Genomic DNA, 13,437 nt, shown 5'->3' on the forward strand with positions numbered 1-13,437 from the left:
CCCACAATGGATGAATGGATACAGAAAATGTGATTCATTTACACAATGGAATACTATTCAGCTATTAATAATGAGGACATCCTGAGTTTTGTAGGCAAATGGATGGAACCAGAAATTTCCTTTTAAAGACTTGATAAGACTTGATGAGTTAGTACCACCTTGATATAAATCATCCTTTGAAAGATTGCAAGGGAACTGTAGAGTCTCATTGCTTGACTTGGGCCTTTAAAGATAGAATCCCCCAGGTTTGTGTCTGTAGGCCCAAACTGTTACCTGGCTTATTTTTGAAGCTATAACTTATACTGGAGAGTGGCACTTAAGTCATGAAGAGTTTGGAAGCAGGGAGTTTTGAAGGAAGCATTGCTATCTTAGAAGTACCAGACAAACCTTTAGGAGCAGCCAGTGACTTAACCCAATAGATGAAGCCATCCAATTTCTTACTTTGCTGTACTCTGGAACTTGGAAAGTAGAAGCTTGGAAGTATTTTCTGTGTCAGTCCTTTCAATGCCTGCGACTCTTGTCAGTGTGGATTTAAAAGATCATAAGATTTAAGTGTTGGTTTACTGTGGCTTTTGGAGTTTAACCTTTTACTCATTGGCCCATCTTGCAGGCCCTGTGTATTTTATGTTTGTCAAAAAAGAAAAATTAAAAATATTTTTGGATAAAATTAGGGATGTTTCATATTGAACATTAGTTTTCCATTTATTTATGATAGCCCTTTTATTGTTTACTTTATGCATATAAATATTTTGTGTGCATGAATATATGTGAACTGTGTGTTTGCTCAGTGTCCAAGGAGGTCAGAAGAGGGCTTTGGAAACTCTGGATATGGCATTACACATAATTGTGAGCTGCCATGTGGATACTGGGAATTGAACCTGGGACCTTTGGAAGAGCAATGGGTGCTTTTAATTGCTGAGCTATCTCTCCAACCCTGTTTTGTTTTGTTAAGATTTATTTATTTTATTTAGTGAATATACTGGAGCTGTCTTCAGACACACCAAAAGAGGGCAGCCAATCCTATTACAGGTGGTTGTGAGTTATACCATTTGTTTGATGGAAATTGAATTCAGAACCTCTGGAAGAGCAGTCAGTCCTCTTAACCACAGAGCATCTATCCGGCCCCTCTCTAAGCCCTGTTTAGGAAAGGTTTTACGTTTCTGTGTATGATCATGTAACAGTGACAGTGAAGGACTGCTAAATAATCCTGCTTGAAATAATAGTGTGTGCATGTACACACACACGCACACGCACACGCACGCACACGTATTTACTTACATGGTTTTCTTATGTGTTGAGCATCCTAAAATTATTCATTTGTATAGTGTTGCACAAAACATTTTGATGGTGTTTTTTTTTTAAAGATTTATTTATTATGTGTGAGTACACTGTAGCTGTCTTCAGACACACCAGAAGAGGGCATCAGATCTCATTACAGATGGTTGTGAGCAACCATGTGGTTGATGGGATTTGAACTCGGGTCCTCTGGAAGAGCAGTTAGTGCTCTTAACAGCTGAGCCATCTCTCCAGCCCACACAAAACATTTTGATACTGCTTTATTTACTTTGTTTGATAAGATGATGAGTGAAAAATCTTTGGTTTCTTTGATCTCTCTTCTTTAGCTGGTTCTCTGGACTTGCAGTTTGTCCTTAGAGTGGCAGAACAGTGAAAGGGAAATAAGAATTGCTTTTCAAATTATATTTTAAACACCATTGACTTTTTCTGGTAGATTAAGTTCCCTTATGGGAGGCACAACACATCCTGAAATATATGCACATTATGGAATGGCTAAGACGAATTAATTTACATGTGTATTCCTATACAGACTTAAAATCTAGCTCCCAGTGTCATAGATAACTGATTGAAATCATTGGCTATCTGTGATTAGGCACGGGCATGTAGGGCATGTAGCTCAGTAGCATATGTCCTGCTCTAGCACACGTGTTTATTCTGTTTTCTTAGGCACTTGTTCATAACTTCTAGGAAAGAACCTCAGGTTTTTAAGTTGCCAAAACATTATTTTTTTCTTAATGTTGTTTCACACATAGGAAAGTTGTGAGAAGGTGAGATTGGTCCCTGGGTTCTGAAAGATGCTTTCTTAACTAGAAAAATAAAACATGAAATTGCAATTACAAACAATACTTTATTTCCAACCACCTGTTTAGTACTTAATAGATACTTTTCAGTTTTTGCATTATATTTTGCCTTTTGTCACTTACAAAGTACTTTGTGTGCTAGAGGGTAGATAAGATGGATAGTCTTATTCCAAGCATGTTTTGAAAAGTACATTTGTATACTTTTACTCAAAACTATTGGCCACACGGCTGTATATATAAATGGTTAAATGTTGGGATGGAGCATAGATGTGGTTAAGAGCACTGGCTGCTCATCCAGAGGTCCTGAGTTCAATTTCCAGTAACCACATGGCAGTTCACAACCATCTACAGTGGGATCTGATGCCCTCTACTGTCATGCGTGCATACATGTAAATTGAGTATTCATATATAAATACATCTTAAAAATGGTTAAGTGTTTTTTTTTATATTGAGATTAACACATTACAACTAATTAATAGTTGTACTTTACAAAAAGGCAAAAAGCTTAACAAATAGAAACTATTGAAAATACAATTAAGGAAACATGAAACAGTTAAATATATTATGCAGGTATCTACATATCTGTGTGTATCAGTTCACCAAATGTTGATTTTTTTCATGTATTGTGCTAGATATGAGGGTCCATAATGAATAAATAAATTTTTTTGCTAGCAAAATTCTGGCATTTTGATAGAAGACAGGGCCTTTAGTCATCACTATTTATTTATTGCCTGTCTATCTAAATGAACACATGCCATTTCAGCTCATTTTAAGTATATAGCTTTCCTAGTCATTAAACCAATTGTTCATGCCTTTTTATAAATTAATTATTCTTTAAAAATTGTGTACATTTAGCATACACAGCATGTTTTTGAAGTAACTATACATTACATAATGGGTAAACCATTAGTTTATGTATGCATTACTTCATAGATTTAAAATCTAAGAATCTTAACAATCAGTGGCATTGTAACATGGAAAAGGGTATAGGCAAATATGTGCATGCATGCATTCATGCACAGTTGTACACACAGACTGACTGGCATCTGTAAATAGGAGCTGGGAAACGTCCCAGGAGCATGTGCTAGGCCTTAGGTTTTGTTCGTCAGCACTGCAAAGGTTTTGTTCGTCAGCACTGCAAAGGTTTTGTTTGTCAGCACTGCAAAAACACATGAGTAACAATACTAATAAAAAATAAATCTAGGTTATTAAAATTATGTATAAAATAAATCAATAAATATAAATCACTTTCTATCAGATCAAGGACCTAATCACCTACATTGGATCAGTGAGCCAGTGAGTGCTTTTGAGAGATCAGTGAGTATCGAAGATCAGGCTTTTACGGTTCCGCTATGTGTACCAGAAGAAAATTTGAAAATGCATACATATATGAGATTTAGCCTGCAAAGTGTCCTGAAAGAGCTGGCCTTTTAGGAACTACTAGGCTCACAGTGGTGGGAAAAGAGATTCAAAACTATTGTTGCTTCCACATTATAAGGCCTTCAGCCATTATTACTGAGGAAGCTACCCCTCCCCTTGCTTTGCTTTCATTTGTTAAAAGTTAATTGGTCTGGTTTGTGTGGATCTGTTTCTGGCCTTGTCTGTATCACACATGTCTGAACTATCTCCCTGTACTGTCACAACGTCCCAGTTTGTGTAGCCACATTGTAAACCTTAACATTGGAAGAGTGAGCAGTAACCTGTCCAGTGGTATTATGTCTACAAATATTGAGAATTTGATTGAATTTAAATAAAACTGTACATAACTTCAGGGAGAACTAATATCTTATTTTGAACTTTTTATAAATTGGATACTTCTACAAGTGTTTGGATATTTATTTCATAAACATTTAATAATTTTCACCACATTTGTATTTTGTTAGATTATGTTAGTTTCTAACATTGTATCTAGTCTTGAATTTTTTAGAATTTGATTTTATTTTTCTAATTGTTAGTATATAGAAGAGCAACTTTTTTTAATTTTTTTTTTTTTTAATCTTGTCACTTAAGAGTTCTAGCAGGTTTTCTTTCAGATAGAATCCTTGGAATTTTTTTTTTTAGAAAAATAATGTCATCTGTCAATAGAGTTTTATTTTTCTTTTCTCAAGATTATACCTGTGATTTCTGTCTCTTGTTTTTTAGCAGAAATCGAACATTAATTACTGCTTTAAATAGAAGGGTATGAAGAATGTGGATGAATGTCTGTGTCTGTTCTTAACCTGAAGCCTGCAGCCTTCCGCCTTATGCACAGCCATTAAATATGATGTCCTTGCTGGGCTTTGGTAGATCCTCTTTTTGATGTTGAAGTTCTTTTTTTATTCCAAGTATGCTGTTGGTTTTCATTATAAATGGGTGTTAAATTTATCTGATGTTTCCTCTGTGTTGGTTTATGTGCTTATATTATTTTTTACTTTTGGTTTCTTGATATGGTAGACTGCAGTGAATAAGTTTGAATGCCAAACTAACCTTGCATAGCTGAAGTCAGCCCAGTTGTGGTGTCTTAGTTTTCTTTTCTTTTTCTAAAAAGTACATTATTAGATTGTGTTTATTAACGTTTTGTTGAGAACTTTAGCATCTAAGTTAGTGGTCTGTTTTTCCTGTGCTGTTACTTTATATCAATGTAATTCAATTTCAAAGTTGTATTGAAATTAATTAATTGATTGAGATTAATTTTTACTTTGAAATGAATGAGGAAGTACTCTTTTTAATCCAGAGGAGATTGTGTATAAAACTAGCATTGCTATATTATTTTAATATTTGGTGCAAAAAAATGTTTTGTATGCTATCTTTTAGGTGAAATTTCTTTTCTTTATGGAAAAGTGTTTGTGATTTGATTGTCTTGGGTGTTTTATGCTCTACCAAATTTCAAATCCTTTGTATAGCTTGTTTTTTTTCCTAGTGGTAAGAACATGCCATAGTTAGTGCTAGTTATCAATGAAAGTACATTACATGGAATAGTACATAAGCTACTCAAATACTTGATTGTAACTAGAGTTCCTGATTTTCTACAGTTAGACTTGAATTATGGATCTAGAGAAAAATATGGACACTGAATCAGCCTGCTTAATTTTATAGATGTGGAAAGAGGTAGTGAAGGATTTGTTTGCTTGGCCAAGTTACATATGAAGTTGTAGGTGTAGTCTAGAGTCTTTAAGCTAGGAAGGCTTATTAGGTCATCCATGAGGCTTTGCAGGAGGGAAAGAAAGAAGAAACACATGGATATATAAATATATAGTATGCATATGTATGTGCATGTGTGTGGTATGTGTGTGTATATATGTATAGTATTACTGTATATTTGTATATACATAGAGTATGTATACATATATATGTGTATATATATTCTCTCTCTTAAATACAGTTAAGTCACCTCTTTTCCAGGATATAGAAAATGGCACCGAGTCACAAGAATATATCAAACAGCATTCAAGAATGTGCCTTGCATGCCTTTTATACATAATTATTTCTTTTAAAAATGGAAATTTTGACTATTTGAAATTATTTTGGTAGAATAAACTTAGGGAGAGAGGTTAAAATTTAAGAAAGCATTAGACTAGAGTGTACCATCTGAACAATAGCATCCTACTATCAAACTATCTTTTGAAATCAGTGTGAACATTAAGACTTTAAAAAAATACAATTAGATATATTTAGTATGTTTTCATAGATACTATGTTATTTTATTTACTGTTTAGTTAGGGAATGTATTGGACAGAGGCTAGTTACCCAGTTAGCTTTAGGAGAAGGAATGAAGATTATCAGATGTTTCCTCATAATCAATTTTCTTTACCTATGGGGGAAAATGATAGTCTGGATCTAGGAAATCATTCTGAAAATATGTTTAACATTAAAAGATAAATGTTAGAAGTTCTTTCACAGTTATTAAAGTGATGATTTGTTTGTCTTTTGTGTACAAATATAATACTGACGATTCCCCTTCCTTGTCATCCCTTGTGTGCTACAAAATTCTCTTGAGACTCTCAGAAAGCTACTGTTCATCAGAAACCAAAGTGCTGCCCACTGGTACTTGGGCTACGAGCAGTGTTAGTTTGTTTTGGTCATGTTTTAGTTTAAGATATTCCTGGGCTTCAGTGGACTCTTCTTTTGAAAATTGAAAATAGCTATGCAGTGTTTTTTATTACTTTTTTTTAGAAGTCCAGTCATTACATTCCTTCCAGTCTGCCCACAGTTCCTCATCCCGTTCCTCCTCCCCACTGTCTCCAAGAGGACCCCCCACCCCCACCCTAGGGCACCTTGAGGTTGCAATTTCCATTCATTCTGCTGGCCTTCAGGGCTTCTCTCCTGCTCCCTCCCCCAGTACCTGATCCTGTTCCCCTTTTCTCCTCCCCTTCCCCTGTCCCATCCAGATCTCTCCCTCCATCCCTCCCTCCCTCCCTCCCTCCCTCCCTCTCTCCCTCCCTCTGCCTCCCAGGATTGCTTTCTTCTCCCTCCCATGAGTTAATCGGAGAGAGATGCAGAACATCCATCTAGCAAATCAAACAAAGGCAGGTCAGCCAGTCTCTTGGAGCTAGTAATGGCCGTGTTTTAAGAGGGAGTTGTTGCTCATACAACCTGAGGTCCAGATTTTCCCGGAATAAATTCTATATTTAAGTGTTTGGAAAAAAATATCAAGGATAATATTTTGTGAGATGTTAAAAATTACAAAAAGTTTAGTTTTTAATCTGCATAAATAAAGTTTTATTGGAACACAAACTCTGTTCATTCATTTACTGTCTATGGATACTTTTGTACTTCACAAGCAGAGTAGTTGCTTGTGCAGACCATATGGCCTGCAAAGCCTAAAATACATACTGTCTGGACCTTTACAAAAACGCTTGCCATCCCTGTTTTAAGATAAGAGTGTGGGCAGTACATGCTTTTAGAATTTTTAGTACAAGAGAAACTTGGTTTGCTCATGTTTTGAAGGAGTTTCTGAAAAGAAATAACTTAGAAAATGGTTGCTGATGTGTTCAGATAGATAGTAGTAGCAGACCTTCTCTAGAATCCAGATGCCATAGTTATCGTATGGTTTGCACCGTGTCATTTTGTGACAGCATTTCTGCACACAGACACTACAGACTTACAGTTACATCTCTGTTAGTACATTCTGTTAGGACATTGTAGAACAGCTGTTCCCAAGACTTACTTAGGTTCTTAGAATTAAGAAACCCATGTTAGTTTGTTGTTGCTAGGACAACATACCAGCCATCAACGACTTAAAAGATTTATGCCAGATCCCTGTTTTCTTTTCTCAGCAACTTGTTGGTTTCATTGCCGTGCACCTGAGTACAGATGTGAACCTTGCGACTGGGAACATGCTGTCTAGCCACACAGTTCATGGCAGACAGGAAGCAAGACTGAGAGAAGAGCTGAGGAAAAGGGGTTGTGTCCCAAGTGACCTACTTCACTAGGCCCCCAGGGATCTTGTAAAATACCATACTAACATGGGATTAACTCACTGGTTAGGTCAGAGACCTCAGTGTCACCTCCCAATAATGCCACATCTGGGGAACAAATCTTCATGAGCCTTTTGAGCTGATATTTCCTGTCTATAGCACAACTACCCTGAGATTTTTTTTTTTTAATTCAGATTTTATGTTTTCCTTGTTAGAAATGAGGACTTTTTTTTTTTTTTTCTTTTTTTTCGGAGCTGGGGACCGAACCCAGGGCCTAGCGCTTGCTAGGCAAGCGCTCTACCACTGAGCTAAATCCCCAACCCTGAAATGAGGACATTTTAAAATGGCAATTTGTTAAATGGCAGGTGTCCATTCTACATTAGTAAAAGAAATCTTTATAAAATTTTTTTTCTGAATCAAAAAGAAATGTGATGTTTTTATAACTAATGTTTTTTTTTAGTAGAAAACCATGGGATTTCTTATCTCTTTTATTTATCTACCAATGTATGTTACTTTGATTGTTGTATTACTTTGATCTATCCATATACAATTAACTAGTTAGAAAAGAGAAAATATTTTAATAATTTATTTAGAGCATTATTTTTCTTTCTTTTATATGATACCAAAATTCAAGAAGTAGCTTCCTTTTTTAAAAGTCAGTTGATCTCTCTCACCTCGAATTTTTTTTTTTTTTACACATGAGTGCTTTGTAACATCACATTAATTCTTTTATAAAATAACAATTCTCTGAATTATGTGGATCTTCTGGATATTGGCTCATTCCATTATTCAGAATTCAGAGGCCACTTTTGTTACCATTATCACTGATAGCACTATTGCATTTATTCTAATGCTAAAAGATGCAAGTCTCCCACAATCCCTGTCTTTACCAACAGATTCAAACTTACCCCTGGCAATGCATATTAATATAAATGGCTTTACTTGAGTTAACAGACTTACTTTTGAGAGTGTGTCTGCCAGATTCCAAAGTCTCCATGGCTCTGGTTTGTTTAGTCTACAGAGTTGAAGGAACTATAGCCAAACTATACAGGAGAATTGTGTTTTCTTAGGTTGTATTTTGTCACACAAAATATTTACAAGGAGTTCTAACCATGGAGAGGTTGAAATGTAATAAAATCAACAGTTTTTGCTACCTTTTGTGTGTTTAGGTGAAGCTGACGTTGTCAAAAGCAATTTTGTGATGTATGTGGGCAATTTCGATTACTGTGGTTACTTTTCTGCCTGAAGCTCGGGGATGCAAATGCACAGTTGCAGCACTGGGGAGAGGAGCCGTGGGCAGGGCAAGAGCACCTTAAGTGGCTGCCTTCTTCAGAACACTGCTCTTAGGAAGGGATAGTTACCGTATGTTTTCTGTTATCTTAACAGGTGCTATACTTGGCAGATCGGAAACTCAGGAGTGTCTTTTCTTTAATGCTAATTGGGAAAGAGACAGAACCAATCAGACTGGTGTTGAGCCTTGCTATGGTGATAAAGACAAACGGCGACATTGTTTTGCTACCTGGAAGAATATTTCTGGTTCCATTGAAATAGTAAAGCAAGGTTGTTGGCTGGATGATATCAACTGCTATGACAGGTAAGAATGTATTTAATTTTTAAGATGGAGTTCAGTGACTTTTCTTCCCACTGTCCTGCCTTGAAAAAGGAAAGAAAGACCAATGCATGGATTTTCAAGTAAGTATTTCTCGATGTTTTGAAGATAAAATTATGAAGACTATTGCAACATTCACCAGTGACAAGATTTTTCTTTCTACGTAATAAACATACCATATTTCTGCTTTATTCTTGATATGTTTGAATAATCTACAAGTAGTGAGAACCTTTATATATGAATAATTTTTACCATATTATTAGCATTATAAGCTTTAATGCTAATTTAATAATCACTTTAAAAGAAAATCTATGTGTTGACAAGTCTGTCCTTAAAGAGGAATAATACTTTGTTGCAGTATTCAGTTTTCATTCAGTTTTCTCCTTTATATATTTGGAAGAAGTTGGGTCTTTTGTTTTTTACCTTAAGAGATATTTACATTGACATTTAGAATTATATCAGAACTAAAAACTCATATAAAAAGTTTTTTTTTGTTTTTGTTTTTTTTTTTTTTTTTTTGAGCTGGGGACCGAACCGGGGCCTTGCGCTTGCTAGGCAAGCGCCCTACCACTGAGCCAAATCCCCAACCCCTAAAGCTATTTTCTTTAATTCATCTTATTTCAATTATTTTATACTAGAATAAATAAATGGTAATGCTATTGAGTACTTCTGATCTTTCCCTTATAGGAAGGGACATCCATATTAGACTGATCGTTTTCCTGCCTGGGCTGCAGCTTTTGCACTAGGGGTGGGTGTTGTAGAATGGTGAGGCCGGCACAGCCCTAGGTAACCAGCTGTTTTGGACCCAAGAAGTTGTGCCATAGCTGCTGACCATTCTGTCAGTTTCCAGGAGCCTCAGTTACCTAGGGTTGATGATTGATTAGCTGTATATGATGTAGGCATGTATTAAATAAATTATGAAAGTTACATTAGCTCCATGATATGTTAAAAGTATAGTCATTTAGTTATATATTTGATATTTGGGTTATGCTTCAAAGTCTTAAGAATTTTCAAAAATTATTTCTCTATACTTACATTCCTTACCTATATTTCTGACTGTTAGTATAGGTGTACAACCTATCTGCTATTATAAAAGGAAGTGGGAAGACAGTAGAAAAAAATGTAAGGGGTGATCTTTACTCTAACTGACTTTTTATTAGTTCATAGGAGGAAGCTGTGAGTGCATGTGTGTGTCTGCATACACAGGTGTGCATGTGTTCTATGTATATGTATACATACATACATACATATGCATGTGTAGTGAAAACTCCTGTACTTCTTGCCTCTCAACTCAGTGCTTTACTTGTGTGTGAGAACCAGGCAGTGCTGAAATGCTTAGTGAGCCGTTCATTGGAGCCTCACAGAGAGCATTACTCAGCATAAAGTACTTGCTTTCAGTGATAACCGCACTAGCTTTGTTTCTGCGGATTAAATGCTAATAATATAGAAATTCATGAATCCAATATTTATGCTCTAAAACTGAATAAACAAATAAGGATAGTATGAGAAGGGGAATTTTCTTGAGTTAAGTGTTTTTCTTTTCAGTGCTTGGAAGCATGACTTTTACTTTTTAAAATTACATATTCCTTGTGAAACAGCTTCACTTATCTTTTAATTTCTTCTAAGCTGACATTGCTAGATTCTCTTTAGAGTCTGACACTGGTAAAGCCATTAGCTCTTGAACTTGAGCTTTCCTTTGGAGCTGTCTCAGTTATTGCTGAGTGCTACACTAAGTCAGCTCGTGGTGTTCAAGAGCGGTAAGGTTGGTTTGGAAAGGACAGATTGATGTAGCTGTTTCTCAGTAGCTGATTGAAGCTTGCATCGAGGGTAGCTCTTATCGAGATTGCTGCTTTTCGTTTTATTTTAGTTTGTCTTGATTGTCATCAGTCTGAGGGACAAGGCTCTATGTGTTTGTTGTTCACGTTAGTCTCCTGCTTTTGTTTTCTTAAAATACAGATTTGTTCATCTGCTCAAGAATTGTAAATCTACTACTGTGAGAAAAGCTAATTTGGGTCTCTAATGCTCAAGTAAATTCTGTTCATGAGATGCAAGTTCACATCATTTGTGTGTGTGTGTGTGTGTGTGTGTGTGTGTGTGTGTGTGTGAGTGTGTGTGTTTACTTAGCTTTATATCTAGTTGTCAGTTTTTCATATTCACAAAATAGGAAGCTGTATTTCCCACGAGCAAATGCAACTCCTAGACTAAATTGCCTCACTGACTTTATGTTCTTCTCCAGGCTTCTCTAATAATTAAAAAGAACACAAAGGAGATAGTTACCCTAGATTGCTCATTTAACCACATTAAAGCAATAGTCTGAGGAAGTCAGTGTGATCATCATACACTCAGATGTTTGGTTTTTCTGTTGAGATTTACTAACAGAAGTCTAGGAACAGTTTTAGTTTTAAGAATTGATTATTGGATACTCAGGAATGCCTTGAATTTGAATATAATGACTCCTGTCTCAGAAAGAATTCATCTATTGTGGGGTCAGTATAATGCTATATATATTAATTATTCTTTATTTTCATTCTTTTCCTTTTTAAATAGGACTGATTGTATAGAAAAAAAAGACAGCCCTGAAGTGTACTTTTGTTGCTGTGAGGGCAATATGTGTAATGAAAAGTTCTCTTATTTTCCGGAGATGGAAGTCACACAGCGTAAGTGTATATTGAAAATACATGCTTGTTCTGCTAGTAGATTGAAAAGGAAAGAGTTTGTGTTGAGTAACTTACTACTGCTTTCTTATACTCCATCCCCCACTTTCCAGCCCCCAGCTGTGGTAACGACTTATTATAGGATTGTGTAAACCAAATCCAAGCCATTTCCTCTCCCCTCTTTCACAGCCACATCAAATCCTGTTACCCCGAAACCACCCTACTACAACATCCTGCTGTATTCCTTGGTACCACTTATGTTAATTGCGGGGATTGTCATTTGTGCGTTTTGGGTGTACAGACATCACAAGATGGCCTACCCTCCTGTACTTGTTCCTACTCAGGTAAGTTATTGTCCTGTATTTTCTTTTGTACATTTTATATTTTAAAGAAGTAGTAACTGAAGTAAACTGAGTAATGTCTTTAGTTATTTTCTTTGGAGTTCATTTTGGAATGTTTATTGTCATGGAAACTACACCTGATTGCAGTCTTACTAATTTTGTATGTTGTAAACTTTACTTAAAGGTTGCAGTAGTGTCAGGTCTTGGCATCATCCCATAATCTCCTCTGTAGTCTCACTGTTACCCGGTGCCTTAAGTATGGAACACCCTCTGCTTCCATATTGAAGTTATCAATGATGAAAAGGTGGTCTCAGTCTTCTCTGTGCTCTTCTCTATTCTGCTTTGCCAAAGCCCTTGACTGTAGAAGTGATCCACAAAGTTAGGCAAGAATGTTTGGAAAAGGGAAGTTTTGTAAAGGCTTTTGGGATATATATCTGAGATCTTTCAAATACAAGTTGCAGAGAAATATTTTTTACCATGTTTTACTGCTAATTCAGGTGTGTTGATTTGTTTACAGCACAGCAAATATTAATTGGATAGTAAAAACTTTAAAAAGTGTCTGATTACTCACTTAAAATTATTCTGAAAATTTGAACTGGGTAATCAGATTTAAACACCCTAAACTTTCTTTATTATCCAGTATGTAGATAGTCATTAGTCCAGTGCCACACAGGACTTTTCATCTAAGTAGCTAATAATCTGCACACCCAAGAAAACTGATAACTTTGATTTATATTTCTTTGAGCTATTTCTAAATTCTAATTTTTACCGTGGTGTTTTTTTTTTTTTTTTAATTCTTTAAGATTTGAATACCTTGGGCCTCAGTTTAACTGTGGTTTTTTTTTTTTTTTTTAATATTAGTAGGCAAAATGGAAAAACTTGATAAAAGAAATTAGGAGAATCTGGTATTTTAGTGATAAGAACAATTCCTCTATCTAAGCATTATTTATATGACCATACCTAACCATATGTTGTTGCATCAGCTCTTTGATCTCTGTAATCTTTGAAAAATGCATACAGAAAAATAAACCCAGTCGTAGATAACTTCCATTCTGTCAATGGCTTTAAAATTTTGTTTCAGTATCTAAATTTAGAAAAGAAAGTAAAATACTTTGTGCCCTAATAATTCTCTGAAATTACCCTAGATTCATAAATGTGACAGAAAAACCTAAAAAACACATTTAAAGGAACTTTTATATAATTAATGGAATTTTTATTAAAGGAAATTTTGAACATTAATATAGATAGAACATTGAAATATATCCAGTGCTGGTATGCGAGTGTTGTTAAGATATTCCTCTCTCTCTTTGTCTCTTTGTCTCTTTGTCTCTTTGTCTCTTT

General features: G+C 35.4%; 1 protein-coding gene across 2 annotated transcripts in view; it reads left to right on the top strand.

The window, feature by feature from the left end:
• The window catches only part of Acvr2a (activin A receptor type 2A), an 82,171-nt gene that overhangs the window by 41,371 nt on the left and 27,363 nt on the right, over positions 1-13,437 (top strand). For both annotated transcript variants that reach the window (XM_032903259.1, XM_032903260.1), the window contains exons 2-4: positions 8,879-9,086; positions 11,649-11,758; positions 11,945-12,099. In XM_032903259.1, the coding sequence (XP_032759150.1) occupies positions 8,879-9,086; positions 11,649-11,758; positions 11,945-12,099 (473 nt within the window). The remainder of the gene's footprint in view (positions 1-8,878; positions 9,087-11,648; positions 11,759-11,944; positions 12,100-13,437) is intronic.

The sequence above is a fragment of the Rattus rattus genome, chromosome 5 (assembly GCF_011064425.1).
Source record: "Rattus rattus isolate New Zealand chromosome 5, Rrattus_CSIRO_v1, whole genome shotgun sequence".
Lineage (NCBI taxonomy): Eukaryota > Metazoa > Chordata > Mammalia > Rodentia > Muridae > Rattus > Rattus rattus.